Raw genomic sequence first — 22,308 nt, 5'->3', positions numbered from 1 at the left:
GGAAGGAAAGGAAGGAGGGAGGAAGAAGGAAGGAAAGGAGGGAAGAAGGAAGGAAAGGAGGAAGGAAGGGAAGCAAGGGAGGAAGAAGGAAGGAAAGGAAGGAGGAAGGAAAGGAGGGAAGAAGGAAGGAAAGGAGGGAGGAAGAAGGAAGGTAGGAAGGAAAGGAGGGAAGAAGGAAGGAAAGGAGGGAGGAAGGGAAGGAAGGGAGGAAGAAGGAAGGAAGGGAGGAAGGAGGGAAGAAAGGAAGGACAGATGAAGGAAGGAAGAAAGGACAGAAGGAGAGAACATTTACCCTAACAGCTGAACTTAGATCTGAGGAAGGAAGGAAGGAAGGAAGGAAGGAAGGAAGGAAGGAAGGAAGGAAGGAAGGAAGGAAGGAAGGAAGGACAGATGAAGGAAGGAAGGGAGGAAGGACCCGGGAGGACAACACGAAGGTTAAAGAGTCTGTATCTCCTGGTGCACGTTGCCTGTTTAAGGGTTAAACCGGTGGACACAAGTCTCAGACATTAGGCCGCAGTTTTGTCTCTCTCATGATTTAGCAATTGTGACATATTCCAAAAACTATCATTTGCAACAGTTCACCTGGTGAAACTTATCTACCAACTGCAAATTTGTGAATCCAGCAGGGGTATGTGGGGTCATTCAAAATATTATGAATCAACCATTTATTCTTCTAGTTCCTTAAAAATATATGCATTACCCAAAGTACTTTAACCAAAGCATATCTGTGATCTAATTATACATACAGACCACAAGATGAGGGCCAGTTTTCTGACCTGACCTTGCAAGGGTCCATGTGTATTTTGGCAGGTGTTTGTGGGATAAAAACCTGACGTGTCTGATAAGATATGTGCCACGTTGTCAAACAGAAAGCCCAGGCTTGAGCTAAAACCCTCATTCATTTCCCTTCTGAAAAGAAACAGCTGAGGACATCTGCTCTGAGCCATGTCTGGACTGAACGCATCTCTCGGATACTTCCTGGCATGTGTCATTTTTGCAGCCTCGGTCCGAGCACTGCTTAAAAAATGGCCACGGTTTAGCTTCATGTTAGAGTTTGCCTCCTCTTTCATGCTGGTGGGATGCTGGCTGGAGGTGCAGACCATTGTGGAGGTGGGTCAGTGGGCTGGGGGCTTGGGTCCTGATGTGACTGTGACCATACTGTTTGTGCTGCTGCTGACCCACGGCATCATCTGTGGTGGTGCATCAGGGAATCCCAACCTGGTTCTGCTGAAGTTCCTGCAGCTGGAGGCCACCACCCTGCCCACTCTCCTCGCTGTTGCAGCCCAGTTTCTTGGGGCCCACCTGGCCCTCCTTGCAGCTACATTCTACTGGGGCCTGGAGCTGACAGACATGCACATGATCAAAAACCTGATGTCAAGCCAGTGCAGCTCATCACTGCTGGTCTCTTTGCTGCAGGGTTTTTTCACTGAGTGTATCTGTGCGCTCATCTTTCACCTCGTCCACCTAAGCCTGAGACGCAGATCTGCTCTGATCCGGGTGCCCCTGATCGCTGTCCTCCTCACATTCCTGTCTCAGATAGGTAAGTTTAATGTGAAACTGGCCCCTTTTTAGCTCAGTAAAAAATAAAAAAAAGGTTGAAAATCCACTTTAACAAAGAAACTATTGATTAGTGAATTCAGTGCAGAACAGTTCCTGAAAAGTTTTGGAACAAAAAACATTTGCAAATGAAAGACATTAAAAACAACAATAGTGGAACATCAGTGCAGCAGATACACTTCTCTCTTTGTTATGGCTCAGTGAGATCAGTGTCTACTCACCTTAATGCAAGCTGCACTGAGAATTTTGCCTTTTGTTCCACTCCCTAGTCCACACACTTCCATGAATCAATAACTCAATCATGCATCTGATTATGAATTCAGCTAAAGAACACTATTACATGTTGAGTATGCTCATTGCCTATCAACCTTTCAGTGAATAGTATTTCATTGTCAGTTCTCTTTCACAAGCATGGTCAAGGTTGTACTTAATTATACACCTTTTCTAAAGTACACCTACATGCACTACTCATAACATGTTTTTACATATTCAATTATGAGTTTGTGTGTGTGTTGAACCATATGTCTCTCTTGTTCTTATGCAAATAGGTACTTTTCACAATTCTTCAATTATTTGCCTTGTGGACATTTTCTACTAAACTGTCATTTAATAACTAACATAAACTTGGCTTTCCATTTTCCAGCCAGTGGCTACACCTCAGCTTACATGAATCCATCCTTAGCCTACGGCCTCACCTTTCACTGTCCTGGATTTACCTTAAAAGAGTATGCAGTGGTCTACTGGCTGGGCCCTGTCACAGGTAAAGTACATTACAATGAATTATACATGGCACTTTTATGCATACATGAACACTCTGGTTACAGTGAATGTGTATGTGTTTTTTCTAGGCATGATGCTGGCTCTTATCTTGTACATGGGCCATATTCCAAGGATCTTTGCCAGGAACCTTCTATATTTTCAGAAGACTCGTTTCAGAGTGCCAAAGGGGGACAAAGGAGAAAAGAAGAAAGTGTGAAAGAAATTGCCTCTCTCTGTTTTATAAATCAACCCTTTAGGAAAGTACTTGACAACAAATGGCCAGTGGTAAAATCAGATATTTACTTTCAGTGATTCAAGCCTGTACAGAAAAAAAAAAGATCTTTGGAAGAAAAATAAAGTATTTTACTTGTTCCATTCTTGTCAGCTGTTTTCAATAAAATAAAGACCAAGTCCCAATCCACTTTTCTTTAAGGCCACCACTTTCACAAACATGTCTTCCTATTAATCCACCAGGTGTACGATGCCACATGGTGGCAGCACCCAGAACAACACATTTTGATGAACAGCAATACAAGCTGCAGATAAAAAATGATCTCACAGAAGCCAAAAAAACTAAATCAGCTACAGAGAATTCATGGAAAACAGACTAGTTCCTTCAATTTATAAAATATATAACAAAGCTACACATCAGTTGCATCCAGTATTTGACACTCAGGAGAGGGTTGTCCGGTTATGTCCCAGCAGTACTCGTACTTGGTGTAGAAGATGCAGACTTATCAGGATCTGAGTCTTTCGGCTGATTTTTAACAGAGGGGCCTCGATCTGAGAAAGAATAAATAATAATGGTTAGTACAGATTTATTTAACAACAGGAGGTAATGAAAATGTGCATTGTACAGCCAGTTTAACAGTTCATTAACACTTCATATATTGTTTCTTCAGTGGAGGTTGTTTGTTATTTAACCAGTCACAGTATGTGTATGGAAACCCTCCTTTGTTAATATTGGTATGTAGTGTTGAGTTGAGGTTACCTGGCTGCTTCTGTTGCTGTAGCTGGGCCTCGGGTCGGTCTACCCACAGGCAATAATCTGGATTATTCAGTAATGTTTTGCTCTGCCCACAAAGGAGACATTTCACTACAGTGAAGCGAGTCTTTCTATTTTTTCCTATGAAACAGAGTCAAAAAAGGCTGGTTAGGGAGTTAAACAGATAATGTGTCTCTGAATGTCTTTCTTTCAAATTAATTAAAAAGAATGAAAGAAAGAAAGAAAGAAAGAAAGAAAGGTGAATAGTCTTAAAAAACATTTTTAGCATTAATATTATAATTACATTCAGTATCTAAACCAAGATAACATGGGAATGTAAATAGCAAACTGACTTACTTCTTTGTCTTGTTGTAGCAGTTACACCAGGGATGAGCAATGAGCAACACTTCTTGCATAATGTTCTTTTCACTGATGGGTCCCTGCAATAAAATAAACAGTTGTTGAAAACTATGCATAGATAGATGAGAAATAAAAGGACTGGTGTTATTTTATATTTTTCAAGTTGTCAAAAAACAGACTGATAGCAATCTCAGTATTTTTTTTAGCACAACAGTTTTTAATCAAACCTAACTGAAACAGAATATATTCAGCTGTGGATTAACACACATTTGATGTACATATAAGTATTTCAGCAGAATTAAAGTATACATGTGTCTTACTATCACCAGACTCAAGTAACTCAACAGTAACTATCAGAGGTTGGATGGTTGGTACTGGTATGAAGAAAACTATAAAATCTATTGTGACCTGTGACCTGTGACGTGACACCCCCCCCCCCCCCCCAATAATAATTAAATGTTACCAAATAGGTTTGATTAGCTACATTCTTTTTCATGAGACACTGTGCAGCAATGAAAATATAAACACAACCAAACATATTGCTCTACATGAAAATACTTGACATAAGTAACTCTATGGAAAGCACCAGCAACATCATTTAGACAACCACCAGCCCAACAAACGACTTTACTTACTGTCTAAGAACTAAACGTCTTGCTATGGTCTTCTGGGTGAAGCAGTAGAAACGAGCCAACTCTACATTTTCCGGGTTTTGGGATAAAACACAATGTGCAGCCTGTGAAGAGATAAAACCGTAAAGTCATTAAATACCTGGTTAGCTAGATGGTTAGTGAGCATGTTAGCCACGTCGCTGGCATCTAAAAAGGCGATTCACTTACATTAACTTTTCATTTCTTACCTGGTACAGATAGTTTAGTCGCTGGTAAGCTTCTTTGTCTTTTAGTTGCCCTGCCATTTCACACAAAGCTTTCAAAAAGTCACAGTTAGAGTTTTCTAGTCTCTCTGATAGTCTCCTGGTCGCATGGTTTATCCTAGATCTGCCAACCTCTCGCGAGATTTATACAAATTGTTTCTTAATTGTGCGTGTTGTACAAAATAATATTTTTTTTATAAAGTGAAGACGCTGTCATTAATGTCTGCTTATGTATGGGCGCAAAAAACATGCATATTTTAGGGTTGTGGAAAGATTATTGTTTGGATTAAAATGACCAATCTCACGAGAACTATTCCACTTCCGGGGCAACGCTTCAGAATAAAAGCGCAAACCAACTCACACGTGACTGTCAACACTTCAAGATAAAGCCACCTGGGGCTCTGTCACAGACTGAACTTGGATCTGCATTACGAAGGATCCAGTTATTGTAAAATAAACAAACTCTGGAAACATGCAGTCTATAATGAAAAAGTTATTAACTTAAAGAGGATATTACTGCACACCAATCACTTTCACACCCAAATCACAAAAGCAAGAACAGTTGCATTTATTTGTGTGCACAGACAAGGTTGTTAGTCGTTCAGAAAAATAAAAACAGTCAACAAATTGTCTTTACCAGCCTTCGATAACTAGCCAGTATGATATGGCCAGTTTTTAAAAACAAACAACTAATTAAGTACACAATATACACATGGGAAAGCGCATTTGTTAAGTCCAGAAGAACACAAAGGACAGAGTTCAACATACAATACTCATTTTTAATAACAATAGAGAAGAAAGTAGAAACCCTGTCAATCTAACATTTTATTTTGCCTGTAAGGTGCACCTCTGGTATCAGGAGACTAATGATACGGGGGGGGGGGGAAGAACTGGTACAGTAGGTCTGTAGGGTGTGACAATCAAAGAAAGTCATTGACACGATCACAAACACATGCTCATGATGACCAAAGCACTGAAATGTTTCCTATAAAAGTGGTCGGATAAATGTCCATAAAAACATGAGTCGATGAAAGTGTTCGTTGAATGAGACCCATTATATAACAAGAAAGGGGAACACATATGAAATTCAAGTATCAAAATAACTAAGACACTGACAAGCTGAAAAGGTAAATTACAAAGGTAGTAAAAATCATGGGAAAAGAAACACTGACACAATCAACAATACATTAGGCAACATTTTGCATTTGTTTAAGGCAGTTGATTAAAAAACTAAACAGAACTAGGCATCTTCTTCATTCCAAGTTAAATACAAGCCTAGCCCTAACTTGTCACCAGGAGATCTGTTTACAAAATAACTACGCCTGACTTTGAAACTAAGCACTTTAGTTTGACTTGTCTTCTGACGTCTGAGTGAGAGTAGAGTTCATATGGACAGCGGTGGGGTTGTGCTCTATATTTTTGGTCTTCTTCACAGTGAGGTTTGTCAGGGCTTATAAGGCTGGTGCATCAAGAGTGGCGAATCACTCTCAGCCTATTGTCTGGCACAAAATCTAAATGGTTGGCACATATCTGTGCACAGCATGGGAAGGCAGGGTCACTAGTTTCATCAGCTAACGATTGCCCTTCATGGCCTCCTTGGCTGCCAGGATGAGAGGTGTGAGACTGGAGAGGGGCTTCGCCAGCTTCAGGAACGGATGCTGCATATGACGACAAAGATCAGCAGAGACAAGAGAAGGAGGGGGAAAGGAGGAAATGATTGAATCAACTACAAAGCAAATGTAATTAAAACACTGAACCATTCAATTTTAATTAAAGGAAAGAAAAAAGAAAGCCAATAACAGGAGGAGTTATTAACCTGCAACAGCTCTTTCCCTCCGCCTCTCTTCTCTACGTCCATTTCCAGACAACGGTTGAGGAAATCTCTGAACACTGGAGACAGCTTTTCTGGGTTCTGAAGCTCGGGGGTGCCGTTAGTGGCAATCAGGTATAATGCCTGCCAAAGACAAAGAGATGAGAGAAAGGAAGATAGAGAGTTGTGAAATCTAATTTCAGGAAATAACTCTGTTGCAGCAGATGACAAAATCCTTTCCTATGATATAGCTTTTAATGACATAAGTAATCCTCACAACCAACATAGGTGATTAATAGGTAATTGACTGTTGGATAAGAATTTTCTAAACCAGATTTAAGTGTGTTCACATGAAAGAGGCAATGTGTTTAACATGCAATGTGAACTGATGTAGAGCAGTGTGTTTAATATAAAATGAATGGGAGGAGATTAATGTTCACTAAGGCAGCAAAAAGCAGAACACAATCATATTCATGCACAACAAGACCATAAAGAAGCCACAGAGGTGACAGGAAGTGATTCAGTTAAAGAAACTGGACTGAAATGTGTGTCTTGACATCTGCAGCTAACAATTGGTGAACTGTGACATGCCTGGTTTATTCCTTGAATGTTGTTGTTAGTGCATGTAGAGAGTAGGACAAACCTTCACTTTTGTCCTGTTTTTGTGTTGACTCATGCACTTTATGATATTCTTTGATAAACACTAAGTTTTTGAGATATTTTAAAATTGTTTCACCACTATGTTACACTTTATGTGAACCTAAATGTTCTCAGATTCTTTAAATGGGAGAGTTTGCATCAAAGTTTTGGAAATAAGTAACACTTAAATAAAAAGGACAGACACACTTCCCCATGCTATACTAAAGCTCATTTAACCAAGAAGATAGAAAATGCTCTTCACTCACTCGTAGTGGGTTCTCGTTCAGGTAGGGGGGCTCTCCTTCAACCATCTCAATGGCCATAATGCCCAGTGACCAAATGTCTACTTTAGGCCCATAAGCCTTTCTGGTCACCACCTCAGGAGCCATCCAGTATGGCGTGCCGACCATGGTGCTGCGTTTGCTCTGCTCTGGAGTGATCTGGGCACAGAAGCCAAAATCGGCTGTTGGAGAGAAGAGTAGAATAGAGGAGAGGAGAGAAGGAAAGAGAAGAGGAGAGTAATTCCTTGGTTACTATGAAAAGGCATTACAATCAAGCAAAAGAGTGATGACAACAGTGCAGGACTTACTAAGCTTGACAGAGCCATCCATCCCCAGTAACACATTGTCACTTTTAATGTCTCTGTGGATGACCTGGTTCGCATGAAGGAATTCCAAAGCTTGTAAACACTGTAGGAACGGGAAAGGTGACAGAGGGAGGTAAGTTATTGAGAGTTCAGTTTTTGTTTCACTTTGACTTCTTTCATATGAGCCTGTTTGCAAAGAGTGCAGTGTACCTCTCGGCAAACAGCAGCTATCTGGGCCTCGTCCATACAGGTTTCTGTTACCACGTCTGTCAGTGAGCCTCCGGCCAGATACTCCATCACCACAAACAGCTCCTCGCCCATCAGGAAACTGACATACAAACACAAATACACTGTCACATAATGGTCCAAGCATTATATTCATCTAATCCATCAAGGCGTTTCTATAATTGATCATAATCATAATTTTACAGAAGCTGTGACGGTGCAGGTTTATTTTCACTCTTACCTGTCTAAAAAGTTGACAATGTTGGGGTTCTTCAATTCCTTCATCACCAGAATCTCGTTGATGATCAGCTCCTTCTTTGGCTGCTTTTGTAGGTTGATCTGTTTAATGGCGACCTGTAGAAAAACAGTTCTGATTAAGTACCATGTTTACAATTTAAATAGCTCATTTATTTTTTTAATTTCTCTTCACTATGACTGCTGGTCTGTGTGTTATACATTTTCAGGTGTTGTGTTTATGCTTACTATTAACTACAATGTGTTGATTGTTTAGTAGTCTTTATTATATATCTTAAACATTTAAATCCGTCCCATGCAGATGCTGAAACATCAAACTAACCGTAAGATAAAAAAAATATCTCTGTAAAAAGTTTCTGTCACTTAAATACTTTCTGTCCTTATGTGTGTCTACTTTATCCTGCTGTGTCTGTGGTTAGTCTTATAACAGTCTCCACATCTCCTCATTCATCCCTTAATCACTATTTACCTCCTGTCCTGTGGCAACATCAATGGCGGTGAATACTGTTCCTGATGCACTGTGAGAGAGATGAAACATTTACTACAAAAAGTCCACTCAGTTTACTGTATGAAGTATTACACAAGGCTTTGTGTGTTACTGACTCAACCCAACTTTCACTAGGAAGACTCAAGGTCTATTCAGTACTGACAAGGTTTTGTTGAACTATCTGGTTTCACTAAAACTGACTTAAATCAGTCTCACAAAGCTAGTTGTCAACTGTTAAACCAGAACATATTCAGCTTTACAAGACTGAAAAGTTAGGATATGATGATCAATATTCAGTAAAGTCAATATTATCCACGTGCGAGTAAATTGTGGTCAGACTTAAGTACTTAAAAAATGTAATTTTGAAACAAAAATGTCCCATATTTTGTTGAGAAAATAAAGGCCTTATTATCATTATCATTATTATTATTGCTGTTATCATTGTTATTATTAATTGATGCTTCAGTACTCACCCCTGGCCAATTTTTTCATATCTGGTGTACTTCTTCTTAGGATCTCCAATGCTAACTATAGTCCCTGTAAATGAGAGAACAGTCACATGTGTAAAAGAATTGATTTAATCTGCTGTATTGTTGCGATAATGTATCCGTCATATAAATGAGGTTTACTCAGTTTGTCCATGATCTCCTCATCTGACATCTTGCCCTTCTTTTTCTGTCTGTCTGCAGCCTTGGAGGCTGCATCTCCGTCTGGACACGTGCTCGGAGCAGGGATAGGGTCGATAACAGAGCGAGTATACACCTGCACAACATACCAAAACAATAACCAAAGACAATCAAATACAGAATAAAATCTGGAGCGCAACATATAAAAAAGGGATATATGAAAAAAAAAAAAGGTTGCAGAAGAAATCCAAAAAAGACCATTAAGCTGTCAAGCTTACACAAGACAGGGAACTTACACTCTTTGTGTGTTCTGGTCTTGGTGCCACAATAGGAGGAGGAGTTTCATCATCGTCATCATCATCGATGTCTTTGATAATTGGAGATGAGGGCTCAGTGCCTTTTTTGACAGGCTATTTAAAAGCGAAAGAAAAGGTTGGTGCACTTTATATGACAAAACAGAAAAATAGTATGTGCTTTTCATCAGTACTGAAATACTTACAGACTGTGGCCCTGGAGTGAATGCATCTTTTTCTGTGAATGAAAAAAAAAAAATGTTGATCTGAAAGGGTCTTATTTAAAGGACAAAGAGGCTTCTCTTTAGGAAAACCAATACATTTTTGGTTGTTATTTATTTGCAAGTAATTTACCCACAAGCAAGACCCATTTCATCCACTGGAATGAAAAAAGCTGAAGTTTCCCCAAACAAACATAAAGCTTTACCAGAAGATGAGAAGCTGAGGTACTTCTGACGACCGTTGCCTGTGGAGTCGTAGAACTTAAGGACGTCGAGCACAGCCTGCGGGTTTTTCTTCTGCTCTGACTTGGTGATGTTTGAGGTCTGGAGTAGTCGAGCCCATTGCTCTGGCATACCCTGTGCACGGCAGGAGGACAACAAAGATGGTGTCAAAATGTGAGGATAATACAGAATGAGTAATAAATGTAACCATGTGTTTTGGTCAGTAGTCAAGTGTTTATCAGCAAGGGATTGGTGGAAGAAAAAAAAAAAGAAAAAGAAAAAAACTCACAGTGAACTCCCCTGTGACAGCATCAAACCCGACATGTATGGTGTGTTCAAAATCTGAAGGCGGTGAGATCTCCGGTCGCTCTTTGTCTCTGTCTTTCTTTCTACCACCTGAAAGAAACCAAAACCTTGTTGAAAAGACACACGATTACACTAATACACAACTTAATTTGCTTTGTATCTTCAAGAAGGCATACTTAGACGTTTGTATCTTTGAACCCTCCATCTCACCTTTTTCAGCCCCAGAGAAGATTGAGATGATCTTGTTGCGAGGTTTCCTCTCCTCAGGGACAGAAGGCAGCGGTTTGGAGCTGTGGTTGGCTGAGAGCGAGTCTTTGCCAGAGCCAGTACTAAAGATGGTACTGCTCATCCTGACCGGGGGGGCTGGGGGTTTATCCTCAGGGTCTCCGTTATCACACATTGCTCTAAGGCGTTGCGAACCTCACAGGGTGTCTTGACAGGGTAGGGGACCACGGCGGGTGAGGATGGAGAGGGTGACAAACAGAGAGGGGAGGGAGACAGCGCTCACATCAGCAGGAGGCACGGGTGTGCTCATGCACTACAGGAGGATGTTCAGAAAGTGATGGCAGAAGAGAAAGTACCTGGAAGGGAATGAGACATTAGCATGACCATAAAGATATTATGGTAAGAAAACAAACACCGCAAGATGCAGTCATAAATAATCAGGATCTTCCTTCTCCTACATTAAAAAACTACTGAAGCACAGGAGAGTATATTATATTGGGGGGATATACAAAAGTGTGGTGCAGAGAAAACACAAAATACAATCTGAACTCTTCTCAGTTACATCATTATAGCACTGAGAAGAAAACATCAATATTTGCAAAGCACCACAAGTTATTACTCAGATACCACCCACAGAGTGATAAAGAAGGTGACTCAACTGAAGCATAACAACAAACCATATGTTAATGTGTGACTAATGAAGGGGCAGAGAGCAGGGACTACAACATTTCAAGCTAAGGGGAAGACTAAACAAAGCTTATTTTGGCCAACTGTCCCCTCTGAAACTGTGGTACAATCCTTAGTAGCGTTGAGAGCATTTCCAGCTAGCTGTGGAGTGTCTCTTTTGTGTCTCTGAACACCAGCACAGACCAGTCAATAACGGATAATGCAACTTACGCCAACTTACTCCCGGCGCACTTGATTCAAGAATGAAATGCTGACACTGTATTGCTTATTGTATGGATTAAAAATTATCCCCATTTCGATTTGTAGCTCACATTATCCCATATAACGGTGTTTCTGCCCTCATGCCTATTAAAAAATGCCCTTCAAAAAAGGTAACAACAGGGGCGGCTAGCAGGCTAACGTTAGCACGACAAGCTACACTTACGTTTGCAGTTCTGCGGTATAAGCGCTCAGCTACAACTAACTAGTCTGACACCCAGGGTACAAGGTTTACACCCGATACATGAACTGTGCCAAGAGATGGTTTAAACAGCAGTACGGAGGTTTGCAAAGCAGCAAACTATCCAGCAGAAAGCAGCTTTATTGCAGGCTAACTTAGCGGAGACGACGCACCGGACACTCACACACCAGTTAAACTTGAACACAGCTGGGATTGATCCTCCTCCACGGTTTGGAAAACGTCGGTAAACCCGTTAAAAGTACTTCCTCTGAAACATGGGGCCTTGATTAGTACGCAGCGCGTACAAATAACTTAGTAAAAAAAATGTGACTACAACTATTTACAGTGCAACTTTTCTTCTATCTGCTCGGCCCTTGGGTAATTCCGCTATGGCGAGGGGGAAGCGGAACTACACGACCCAGCCCAAGCCTATTCAATCAATGTTTCAGATGAATGGTGTGTGAGGTTGTCTATTATCCGTGTCCAGAAATTACAGTCCAGTCTGCAGAGCTTCACTGACAACACTCCGAGATGTAATTACACGTTTCTGATCTTCGTTGAAAAAAGCTGCTGAAACTTCAGAACTGGAAGTTAGTTCAGTCGAAAAGCATCTTAGGTAATGTAGTTCAACATGTATAGTCTATGAAGAGGAGACTGCTGAATGATCACATTTACGTTTTTAATCAGCTGGAGGCTGTTAGTGTGAAACCAAGGCCCTGCTGAGGTACTCACACAGCAAACTGATGGGATTAATAATCCTGTTCATGGCCAATCAACATAAAGTGGTCATTTCCAGATTATGAATAATACACAATTGTATTGTCTAAATTTTAGCAGTATATGTCAGATTTCTCACAGTGTAATCTCTGAAATAGAGACTGCCCACTGGAAGATCTTGTCACCCATTACCATGGATGTGACATGAAAACACCTGATAAGATTTTGTCCAGAGTCCTCCATCTGATAATATTTTTGCTTTTAGATGTTTTATTGCAGGCAGTGTATGAAACCCATGACCAAACAGTCATACATATGTCATTATTTCACTTGTGAATGAAATTATAGTGAACATTTTTGCTGGGGAGTATCTGGAACCCCTTCTAGAAACACTGAACTAGACAATTTAACAGGTGATTTGCCAACCATGAAAAGTATGTTATAGGTGTTGTAACCCCTTAACATCCAGTTTCCTGTCATTTCCTCGTTAGATAGCTTCATGGTTGGAAAAATCGTGTTACTGTTATTGTCAGAAAGTATCATTAATACGTATTCTATACCAGCTTGATCCAGCTCTGTAATAAAGCTATATGATGTTCATGCTTATTCACACTCTTGACTCTTTATTTTTTAGGCTGCAGGTTGAACAATGTGTAGCTGCCCAGGAACGTATACCACTACACTGAACAAGTTAAAGAAGGTTCAATTACTATGATATATATGTATTCCATATCATTCATGCTCTGTAGCTGACAATGATATATAACTTTCTTGTAGATTTGGGCAAACTTCCACTAAGAAAAATGTCATCAGATACTATCATTGTTAGCATCACCTGTTATACACATTTCCAGCAGTTTTATTTACATAACCAATGAGCAACTTTTGAATGCAGTGTCTCAAAATAAAGTATTTTGTAGAGGAGGTGCCATGGGGCAGAGTATCATTACTTCACTAATTTCTTACCAGCTGTATCTATGGTGATATGCAGTTTTATGACCCCGTAGTTATACTTTCCTATCTCTTTGGCAGAAGTCAGACCAAATAGAGGAAAATTTCATTGTTAATACAAGATGGAACATGTCCTTGGCTCATCAAGACAAAAATCACCACAGAGCACACATAACAGAATGAGTAAACATTTTTTTTATATGTAAAACATTGTTTGCCGTTGGGATAAAGGATTTCCTAACATTGTGAAAGGTGGTGACAGGAGACGCTCTTGAGTTAAGTGCGTCACACTAAGTAAATAAACTATCTTTCAGTATGTTCTGGGCTTTATTCTGACTTCAGAGTCAGGATTATAAGAATGGTCACTGTTGTACAAAAAAAGTAGTAACTAAAATAAATGTTTGCTTAACCGTAGCTGGTCCTAAGAAACACACTACCTGAGTTATCTGGATTCTGTTGAATTTAATACATGTTGAACACTTTTAAACTTAACATCTCAAACTGACCATCACTGTTTTAAACGATTTGATGTTTCAATATGAATTTGGAAAGTGCAGCACAGCAGATCATTGTGACTAGAAGAGTTCCTCCACATACATGCGTCACCAAAGACCCGTCGCCAACCGGTAACTGTAAACTCACATAGCTGCTCTCCTACAGGATAGAAGATGTTTTTTGAGTGAAAAGGGAAAAAGAAAAACAGAGAATTAGTATCAATAAAAGTTATACTTTTTCCATGTAAGATTTTGATGTCAATTCTAGAAAACCACCTGCTGATGCTGGATTTTAACCCAACGACATGTGCTTGAATTGTCAGCAGCACAGGGGGCGTCCACGACTGTATGAGGCTTTAAGTCGTTCAGCTGTGTACCTAAGAGGAGAAAAGAGATTTAGATTACGGTAAACATTCATTTCCTGGTTTCCGTCAGCTCCATTTTTCTTAGACATGAGAGGAAAATATGAATAAATGATATTAAGATATAATATAAAAGATTAAGATATAAAAGATTTAGATATAAAAAAATCAAAAAAGCTACACACATTAGGATCAGTTTAATCACTATTAATAACCTTTCAATCATGACATCAGGTGATCATATCTTTTAGAGTTGTGAGTTCCTTATAATATAAATTCACAGATTTGGAGGAAAAAACAATCAAATGTGCCAACCCATTTAGCACTATATCTGAGCTTAAAACACTTATGAACTAGTGGCTTTCCATACTGTAATAATAATGATCCACTTCAGTTATCAAGTAGCATTTCTCTTTTAAAGTAAATCTTAATCAGAAGGATGATCAGGTATTTTAACTTCCTTTTACAGCTGTCTGAATTGGATCCTAAAGTCACAGCATGTTGTGAAGGAGTAAAAATGTTGGTTTGGCAGCAGGAAACTTTGGAGTTATGTAATAAACATTTCTGGTTACTTCTTTCTGAGAAGGGAGACATACCAGTACATGACTACTAGAATACACACTTACATTTTTCTGTCCGCAGCAGCAGTTCTGGAGGTTCTATTTGAACAGATGTGAAAGTTTCCCCAACAAATGAGGGCTCATGATAGCGGCCATGTATTGGAATTGATACTTTTATCAATCCAGGGGTTTGTTCATTGAGGGTGGGATACACATAGGTGACAAATCCTGAAGTCTTGTGAGCAGGCACCTCTAGGTCAATGGCTGAATCTAGTAATATCTAACAGAGATAAATACATAAACAGTCCGGTTAATATATGAATACATTACATAGTACACATGATTGTGGTTTGACACATTTATCCTGACAAAAATATTATATGATGTTTCTGCTCAGTTGTTTGTTACATGAGCGATTAGAAGAGTGTTACCTGCCAATCACTGTGATCTCTTAGGGATGCAAGCTGGTATGGATCAACGTAGACACCACTGGGCCATCTGTGAACCAGCAAAACTGTGACACCACTGAGCCCATCAGGGCTGAGCTCCACAGTGGTTACCACATCTCTGAAACATATAACACAGAAATCATTACTCACGATACTCATCCACTAGCCTCGAAGATGTTTATTTTGCCACACGGTCTATACCTGTGAAAACCTTTGTTGCTGATCTCTACGGACACTGATGTAGTTTCACGCCCCTGTTTCAGGAAACCACAGTGGTTCTCATTCTCCTCGCCTGTAAAATGAGTTTGATGCATCGGTCAAGACCACAAGACTACACAGAGCACAAAACCACATACATGACTAATGACTAAATATAAAGACGCTGGATGGATGCAGCTATGTTTGTCATCAGATGCATTCTTTGGCTAAACAGCAAAACCACAATTTAATATCCACCCAAGATGATGTGCTGTTTCACATGTACTTCTAAACTGAATCCTTCCTGTCACCCTTCTTTCTTTATGCTTAGTAGTAAGAGGAAAGACACGTCACGTTTTGCATTGGACAGAAACTTTGCAAAGTTCAAGGTTTTGATGGCAGAAAAAGTCATTATCATTGCTATGTTATTATACTGAGTATTATTATTTCAGCTCGGAAGTTTAAAAGTATCCCTTACCCTTTTCGACCAAACAATGACATGTCAGTAAACAGGCCAACACAGAAAACAGTACAAGATACATCAAAGGGGTAATAGTGACTTTAAATCAGCCTTTTAAAGCCTGTTTTTTCCTCTTCATATGGTGAAAAATATCTGCTGCTCTCCTTTGAATTGTTTGCGGAAGTTTGTCTTGAAGGACCCTTTTGTAGTTCTAGGGTAGCTGCGGTGACGCCGGACTAAAAAGAGTATAAGTGCATAAGTATACATTTGTGCTGAAATAACGTTTCAGTAAAAAAGACAAATGTCAAATGTAAGACGGAGACTGTAGCGCAAGATAATAATATAAACCATTAAAACAGCAGGTCGTTTTTGTAAATTATAATAGCATACATGATTGCAATTTATTCCTAGGATGGTGAAGTCATGTTTCGTCCTACTGCGTCTCTGATTGGCGTATCCTGATATTCTTACCCAAACCCAACGAATCTAAACAACGAAGGGAACGAGTTTAGCCAACCAAAGGCAGAGTAGGGCGGACTTTTGAGTTGGAATCAAGACTTTGCCTTCCTAGGTAAAAATGGTTTGATTCAAATGTAGGCAGGCTTCGGTTAAGACGAAAGGGTCCGTCAGCAACAGTCGGTAAACACTCGGGTAACATGGTAACATCTCATCAACGGTGTGTGAATTTCTTATTTCATACTCATCTTTCTAATGTCCGTATGAGACATGAATGATTATTTTTTAAATGGTTTACTGTGTTACCGCTGAGCTCTAAGTGGAAACCAGTTTAAACTGGGGTAGCTGATATAAACTGAAGATGCGTTTCGAGGCAAAACGGTGCGGAGTGCAGTTCAGCCCTCCAGCCATCGTCCTTATTTATCAGCACAAGGACACCAACAAGGTGCGGAAAAGAATAATACCTGTGCGAAACTTCTCCAAATGTTCTGGTAAGGTGACTCATATGTACTTTTATTTTAGTGTGAAGGAATAGTAATTACAAATTCAGGGCCCATTTTCTCCCCTTGTTAGTGTTCCACTGGTCCTCTGTAGACATTGGCCCCTAAAATAGCCATCTCTCATCATCACTACAAATTCTCCTTTACAGTATACAGACATGGTTCATTAAATCACCCTTTAACTTAAATATTGGGACTCGCTGCCACTGGGCTCCAGATCCTTAGGGGCCCAAAAATAACTATACAGCAATTAATTTGTGGTAATCTGATGTATTGTAAATGAATATGGAAGGTATTAACTGTAAAGATACTTTAGCTAATCTTGACTCAGCAGCAGGTCATTTTTGCTTCCAGAGCATTTTGAGTCCTTGATGCCAACATGTGTGCTTTCTTTACTCTCCAGATTACAGCACGGCTGCCGAAAGGCTGAAGAACCATCCTCGGCACAGAGACTACTTGGAAAGTGTGTCCCAGAGCCAGCTTGAGAGACTACACATCATCCTGCGTGATCACATGCAGGGCTTCAGTCTGGAGCACAGCCTGGCCTCATTCCAGCTGGACCCTGACCAGGACCTGAACAAACTGGATGATGATGAGCTGGCTCGTAAGAAAGGCCAAATGGACAGACTGTTTGAGAGGAACCAGAGATGCAAAGATGATCCTGACTTTGTTTATGACCTGGAGGTGGATTTCCATACCAAAGAAAAGTGCAGCTGGGACGAGGAGTCTGATGATGGATTTTAAAGTTCTGTTCTTCAGTCCTTTCAAATTGAGATTGTAGATAAACCATCAGATATTCTGATTTTCTATTAAAGAGATATTGATGCTGACTACAGTGCTTAACGTAGAAGCTGAACAGAAGCCTACCAGCCCACAAGTCGAAGGACATCAGTGTTTTCTACCCATTTGTCAGCAATACCCTGTAGTCATTGAAACCATGGTGTTCATGCACAGGGATTTGTTCTGAAACACACACACACTATATTTCCCATTTCACACTGCAATGAAAGGAATAATGCATGGATAATAGTGAATATTTATTTGTTATAAAATACTGAATTTACAAAATACAAAGACTTTGGCTCTTTTATTTGTGGCTTATACCTACATGAGTAATATTCACAGTTGAATATGAAAGATGCTAAAATCCTATTAAATAAAATTTGAGCGTTCACCAATAAGTAATCAATACAACAAATATATCTTTGGGAAAACCGTGTCCACAAAATATTGTTTCATATACAAAAAATATATATTTCCATGTGGTTTGATGTGATGTACTATGGCAAAGTTTTAAGTGAGATTAACTTGATCATAAAACCACGCCTGCAGTATCAAACCTCATTAGGGGAAAATTTCATTCAAAGTGCTTAAAAACCTCATTCAGAGACACTGACTGACTGACCATTAGTACCACAATACATTCAAAAATGTCGCAGGTTTTCGTGAGAATCAGACAATTAACATTATTTTGCTTGTTTGGTTTAAGCTAATCAAAACTAATTTTTTTTTTTTACATGGGTATCAATTGCAGTCATTGATGCAGTGCTGATGTGTTCTCTCAGGAGGTAGGTAACGGAAAATCTGACACACAATTCCTTTTACCGCCACAATTTTTGGTAAGGATTTAGGTGTTTAAAACTGTAAATTCTCAGCAGGCTTTCAATTTGTTTAAAAAATAGTTCTTTATAAAATTGAAGTTTCAAGTATACTAAAGCCACAATCCGGGATCTTTGAGTATGTTACTGACATACATTATATATACAATATATGACTTTCTGATGGGTGATCATTTGTGTAACGTCAACTTCACTGCCCAGACAAATTTCCCCAGAGTACACTAATAACATATATGTGATATGATTATTTTAAAGCTACTAGACAAAGACAGCTGTCTTAAAAACAATGACAGTGAAGCCAATAAAACAGGGATGATGTGCCACGAGTGTAGCTATACTCCAAATCCGGATTAGGCCTTTAAAAAAAGCTGTGTGACCCACCATCTCTATGGAGAGTAATAGGAGCTGAAATATATATATTACACTATTAAAGTACACCGAAATACATACAATATTAGTTATAAGTATTTCTGAAAACAATAAATCTCATTTTTTCTTCCTGTCTTGGGTGCATCTCGGACAAAACCTGAGAGGAGAAAAACAAAGATGTTCAGACACAGAGGACAATGGTTAATCATCTGCATGAATTAACAAGCAAACAACACATACGTTAACATCCTTTCACTACTTAAAGACTCTTACCATTTTCCTTTGGGCTTAGTGGCAAGATCAACACAAGCAAAGTGAAACCACTCAATCGGACACTGGAAGGAATGAAAAAGGATGTCAGTGTTTTAAATCCTAAGTGAAAAAAAGGCAGTCAGCAGATTCTGACATGAAATACATTTGTCAAACTTAATTTAGCAAAATAAAAATAAAAAAAGTTATGAAAACCTACATCTGGGTTATCACATCCAATCATCTCTCCATATGAAACCTGATGGCACAGGCAGTATGTAGGCTCGTTGGGATCTACTGGCATGTCCAAAACATCTGATGGCTGCATCGGCAGAAGGGCTTCACTCAAGTCTGGGCTGGGAGTCCAACATGGCACAGAGAGCATGATTAGAATCAAATGTGATTACAATGACTTGATATGAAGGTTATGAAACGCTGGTTGTGTGACTAATAGATTTTCAGGTCTGATGAACATGTAGCTCAGACTCTGAAAGTCATCATCTAGTGAAAGTTACCTGTTTTTCATCTTTTTCTTTTTTGGAGAATCTTCATCAGAACCTTTCCTCGCTCGTGCCCTGGATCCACGCTTCTCTCTCAGCCCCCGAGACTCAGCCTCTGTGGAAAATACTCTCATTTAAACATGTGCATTGATAAGATCTATATTGTTCTTTGACGAAGGCCGTTCAGTTACCCAACATACTTTTCAAAGCTCTTCCCTCTGTACTTTCATAGCCGCTCACTTCCAGTTTCTCTTTCAGCTCATTCTCAAACCGTGCAAGATCTGCATCCAGTCTGCGGATATGCTTGTCCACCTGGAGGGAAAGGGTTTCATGAAGATTAGAACCTGACAGTGTGCTTCCATTTTCAAACTGAAAATACTAAGAAAAGTGATTAATTACAAGAAAGCATGACTTAAAATGCCTATTATGGTCTTCGCTTTGGACTGCACAAAAGCAGCCATTTCTGTCTATTGTACAGATGTGATGAGATGACAGTGGTTTGGACTGACCATTTCGTAGGTCTGCATTGCAAGCTGGACTTTGTCATCGCTGAACTCTTTGCACTTGCTGTAGGCATTTTGGATCTTCTGCAGGTGCTCCACTCTTTGTTCTGAGGCCAGGTTCTTCACAGTCAGTATGTACTCTTCAGCCAGTTTGTCAATCTCGCCTTTCTTTTCTGCACAACAACATGATTACAGTGCTGAAAATATACTGTTGATGCCACGGCACAGTTCTAAAAGTGGCTGCATTACATTTAGGGAATTTTTCAGACATAATGTAAATGAGCTATCATTATTAATTAATGTCGCCATTACAAGTTACAATGTCTGCAGTGAAAAGGGTCTATTAGACCTCTGCTCAGGTTAACATTAAGTGGACAGTTTAATAGTGTAGGTTGCCCACACTGACCTGAGAGGTGTAATCATGTAAACTAAGTGAAAGCTGTGCCGGTAAACTTTGGGTATGTAAGGGATTCATATTCATGCAGCACTAATGATAACTTCACAAGACTAAATTATTACCTTCAGTCCTGTTATCCAGGTCCCGCATCAAAGTAAAATTTCTCTGTAGCTCACATGGTAGATTCTCAATACCTGTGGACAAGACAGACATGAAGGAGGAGACTTTCAATCATAACACTATCATCCCTTGATAATAACATTTCATTAAATAACAATTTAGTGTAAAAATGTCCTTCACAGTGTCAAGTGTCAGAATTTACCGCCCCCCCTCCAATACTGCCCCTCTATAGAGTTCCTGAACCTCTTTTAGATCACTATTCTTACTACATGATTGCTCAGAGAACAACTGTTAATTGAACATTTCCTCAATATGTGCAAGTAAATGCCTGTGTAGCTCCTTGTCTGCTGGATGTTATGCAATGGTTTTCAGAAAGAACTAATGTCATTTTTATATGATATGTAAGGTCTATGTAAGTGTGTGGCCAAACAACAACAAAAAACAGTAAGAAAACAGTAATGCAGGGTTTTTGCAACCCAAGGCTAAGGGGTGGTTAATTTTAAAATGAATTGAAATTATTAAACATCAACAAACAATACAATACAAATTAATTAATGCGCAGGAAATGTAAACTTCAGTTAAATATAATATTTATATCAGTTTGAAATTCATTTGTATTGAGTGCTGTGAACATCTTGATGTCAGAATAAACCTGCAACATAAGGTAAGTATATCTTTCACATCACTGATACGTAACAAGCATGTTGTAGATGTGTATGTGTCCATGATCGGCCATGCTTTGAGATGTCTGTGCAGACGTTGGATATGATATTATATTATGGTAAATATTATAGGCACAATTTACAACGGAACACATTGTGCCTCCTCTGTCAGTGTCACAGCTCCGTGCACCCATTACGTGACGCACTTCAAACACCGCGCCCCGGCGCCTAAACGGTTACACGCGGTTAGCAACAGGTTGCAAATGCATGCTGTCTGCCTTTCTGACGCAAACACAAATGTGGACCACATGAACACAATTCACAAGTTTTACACCGCAAAGTATGGTCATGACACTTTCAATAACCTAATATAAGTAAACGCTGCAAGTTGCTTGTTTCCTAGCTGCTAGTTGGTAACTGTTACACTGTCAAGGGACACAAGCCGTTAACTGTAAGTGTTTAATGTGTGGCACTAGGGCATTGACAGCAGCCTCGGAGTAAATTCTGCTGCGCGCACGGAGAATGTGCCCCACTTTACTCTTCGGAAAGCTATATCGCGATGCTAATCAGTTAACGCTAGCTAGCTCTGCTACCTGTCAGTTGTCCGCCAAGCGAAAAAGTCTTCGGTACAGTCAAACTAACCCTCAAACACACATCAGATGTTTAAAATGTTAGTACCACTACACCATAGTCCCTGGATACTCACTGTCAAGGTAATGTTCCAAGTATATTGCCGTCGCCATTTCAAGTTAGCTTTTAGCTCCTGCGTCGTTAGCTCTGTAACTGTTGACCCGAGAACTGTCGGCTTGTTTTGTGACCTGGGCTGCCCGGCGGTCTCAGTCAAGCTTCTCTGGGCGGGAATGAAACGATGCTCACAACTGCAAATAGGATAGAGTAAGGGTACGCTTCATTCAAACACACACATGCAGTCGGAATCACACATATGTGCAGGATCAACTTTTTTTTATTGTATGCTGTTGTTTCTCGCATGCGCAGTCGCATCAATGTGTACATAATAATAATATGCTAATTTTATTTATTTATTGTTTGCATAATTCATTATATGCTATTGCACAACGTATAATTACCTTTTTTATTCTACTATATTAGTGTTTTTCTGTGTTTCTTTTTCATTTTATTCTGTTGTGTGCGATGTATGCTGGATGGTGCTATTTCTTATACTTTT

General features: G+C 39.6%; 6 protein-coding genes across 6 annotated transcripts; 2 read left to right on the top strand and 4 right to left on the bottom strand.

The window, feature by feature from the left end:
- The first annotated feature begins 853 nt into the window (after window positions 1-853).
- aqp12 (aquaporin 12) lies at window positions 854-2,689 on the top strand. The gene is made up of 3 exons (XM_053322470.1): window positions 854-1,540; window positions 2,201-2,317; window positions 2,406-2,689. The coding sequence occupies exons 1-3, from the start codon at window positions 946-948 to the stop codon at window positions 2,531-2,533; spliced, it is 840 nt and encodes a 279-aa protein (XP_053178445.1). The 5' UTR covers window positions 854-945; the 3' UTR covers window positions 2,534-2,689.
- A 38-nt stretch (window positions 2,690-2,727) lies between these two features.
- On the bottom strand, window positions 2,728-4,770 carry rpp21 (ribonuclease P 21 subunit). The gene is made up of 5 exons (XM_053322471.1): window positions 4,521-4,770; window positions 4,297-4,397; window positions 3,659-3,741; window positions 3,308-3,442; window positions 2,728-3,099 (listed from the first exon to the last, which is right to left on the bottom strand). The coding sequence occupies exons 1-5, from the start codon at window positions 4,575-4,577 to the stop codon at window positions 3,008-3,010; spliced, it is 468 nt and encodes a 155-aa protein (XP_053178446.1). The 5' UTR covers window positions 4,578-4,770; the 3' UTR covers window positions 2,728-3,007.
- A 315-nt stretch (window positions 4,771-5,085) lies between these two features.
- Window positions 5,086-12,005, bottom strand: pak2b (p21 protein (Cdc42/Rac)-activated kinase 2b). Its single transcript, XM_053322146.1, has 15 exons — window positions 11,745-12,005; window positions 10,416-10,786; window positions 10,189-10,295; window positions 9,884-10,034; window positions 9,663-9,694; window positions 9,460-9,573; window positions 9,167-9,299; window positions 9,011-9,074; window positions 8,520-8,568; window positions 8,037-8,149; window positions 7,781-7,898; window positions 7,574-7,673; window positions 7,251-7,447; window positions 6,352-6,489; window positions 5,086-6,193 (listed from the first exon to the last, which is right to left on the bottom strand). Exons 2-15 carry the CDS (start codon window positions 10,603-10,605, stop codon window positions 6,107-6,109), a joined length of 1,593 nt encoding a protein of 530 aa, XP_053178121.1. The 5' UTR covers window positions 10,606-10,786; window positions 11,745-12,005; the 3' UTR covers window positions 5,086-6,106.
- A 1,415-nt stretch (window positions 12,006-13,420) lies between these two features.
- On the bottom strand, window positions 13,421-15,925 carry pigx (phosphatidylinositol glycan anchor biosynthesis, class X). The gene is made up of 6 exons (XM_053322312.1): window positions 15,766-15,925; window positions 15,291-15,381; window positions 15,072-15,207; window positions 14,707-14,920; window positions 13,995-14,095; window positions 13,421-13,878 (listed from the first exon to the last, which is right to left on the bottom strand). The coding sequence occupies exons 1-6, from the start codon at window positions 15,827-15,829 to the stop codon at window positions 13,741-13,743; spliced, it is 744 nt and encodes a 247-aa protein (XP_053178287.1). The 5' UTR covers window positions 15,830-15,925; the 3' UTR covers window positions 13,421-13,740.
- Window positions 15,926-16,399: 474 nt separating this feature from the next.
- On the top strand, window positions 16,400-17,737 carry cep19 (centrosomal protein 19). The gene is made up of 2 exons (XM_053322839.1): window positions 16,400-16,694; window positions 17,107-17,737. The coding sequence occupies exons 1-2, from the start codon at window positions 16,565-16,567 to the stop codon at window positions 17,445-17,447; spliced, it is 471 nt and encodes a 156-aa protein (XP_053178814.1). The 5' UTR covers window positions 16,400-16,564; the 3' UTR covers window positions 17,448-17,737.
- Window positions 17,734-21,920, bottom strand: ing5a (inhibitor of growth family, member 5a). The gene is made up of 8 exons (XM_053322837.1): window positions 21,829-21,920; window positions 20,463-20,534; window positions 19,950-20,116; window positions 19,641-19,752; window positions 19,456-19,555; window positions 19,161-19,296; window positions 18,965-19,026; window positions 17,734-18,848 (listed from the first exon to the last, which is right to left on the bottom strand). The coding sequence occupies exons 1-8, from the start codon at window positions 21,863-21,865 to the stop codon at window positions 18,809-18,811; spliced, it is 726 nt and encodes a 241-aa protein (XP_053178812.1). The 5' UTR covers window positions 21,866-21,920; the 3' UTR covers window positions 17,734-18,808.
- Between the last annotated feature and the right edge of the window lie 388 nt (window positions 21,921-22,308).

This window comes from Scomber japonicus, chromosome 7 (assembly GCF_027409825.1).
Source record: "Scomber japonicus isolate fScoJap1 chromosome 7, fScoJap1.pri, whole genome shotgun sequence".
Lineage (NCBI taxonomy): Eukaryota > Metazoa > Chordata > Actinopteri > Scombriformes > Scombridae > Scomber > Scomber japonicus.
This window is presented reverse-complemented; position numbering and strand designations above follow the sequence as displayed.

Excerpts from the sequence above, each read along its gene's own strand:
- aqp12 (XM_053322470.1), top strand. The coding sequence starts at position 946 with ATGTCTGGACTGAACGCATCTCTCGGATACTTCCTGGCATGTGTCATT. Across the intron at positions 1,541-2,200 it reads CACATTCCTGTCTCAGATAG|CCAGTGGCTACACCTCAGCT; the intron begins GTAAGTTTAATG and ends TCCATTTTCCAG. Across the intron at positions 2,318-2,405 it reads CTGGCTGGGCCCTGTCACAG|GCATGATGCTGGCTCTTATC; the intron begins GTAAAGTACATT and ends TGTTTTTTCTAG.
- rpp21 (XM_053322471.1), bottom strand. The coding sequence starts at position 4,577 with ATGGCAGGGCAACTAAAAGACAAAGAAGCTTACCAGCGACTAAACTAT. Across the intron at positions 4,398-4,520 it reads GACTAAACTATCTGTACCAG|GCTGCACATTGTGTTTTATC; the intron begins GTAAGAAATGAA and ends ATCTCTTCACAG. Across the intron at positions 3,742-4,296 it reads AGACGTTTAGTTCTTAGACA|GGACCCATCAGTGAAAAGAA; the intron begins GTAAGTAAAGTC and ends ATTTTATTGCAG.
- pak2b (XM_053322146.1), bottom strand. The coding sequence starts at position 10,605 with ATGTGTGATAACGGAGACCCTGAGGATAAACCCCCAGCCCCCCCGGTC. Across the intron at positions 10,296-10,415 it reads CTTCTCTGGGGCTGAAAAAG|GTGGTAGAAAGAAAGACAGA; the intron begins GTGAGATGGAGG and ends GGTTTCTTTCAG. Across the intron at positions 10,035-10,188 it reads CTGTCACAGGGGAGTTCACT|GGTATGCCAGAGCAATGGGC; the intron begins GTGAGTTTTTTT and ends TGCCGTGCACAG.
- pigx (XM_053322312.1), bottom strand. The coding sequence starts at position 15,829 with ATGTATCTTGTACTGTTTTCTGTGTTGGCCTGTTTACTGACATGTCAT. Across the intron at positions 14,921-15,071 it reads GAGATCACAGTGATTGGCAG|ATATTACTAGATTCAGCCAT; the intron begins GTAACACTCTTC and ends TATCTCTGTTAG. Across the intron at positions 13,879-13,994 it reads TTAAAATCCAGCATCAGCAG|GAGAGCAGCTATGTGAGTTT; the intron begins GTGGTTTTCTAG and ends TCTATCCTGTAG.
- cep19 (XM_053322839.1), top strand. The coding sequence starts at position 16,565 with ATGCGTTTCGAGGCAAAACGGTGCGGAGTGCAGTTCAGCCCTCCAGCC. Across the intron at positions 16,695-17,106 it reads AAACTTCTCCAAATGTTCTG|ATTACAGCACGGCTGCCGAA; the intron begins GTAAGGTGACTC and ends TTTACTCTCCAG.
- ing5a (XM_053322837.1), bottom strand. The coding sequence starts at position 21,865 with ATGGCGACGGCAATATACTTGGAACATTACCTTGACA. Across the intron at positions 20,117-20,462 it reads CCTGGATAACAGGACTGAAG|AAAAGAAAGGCGAGATTGAC; the intron begins GTAATAATTTAG and ends GTTGTTGTGCAG. Across the intron at positions 19,297-19,455 it reads AAGAAAAAGATGAAAAACAG|CCCAGACTTGAGTGAAGCCC; the intron begins GTAACTTTCACT and ends TTGGACTCCCAG.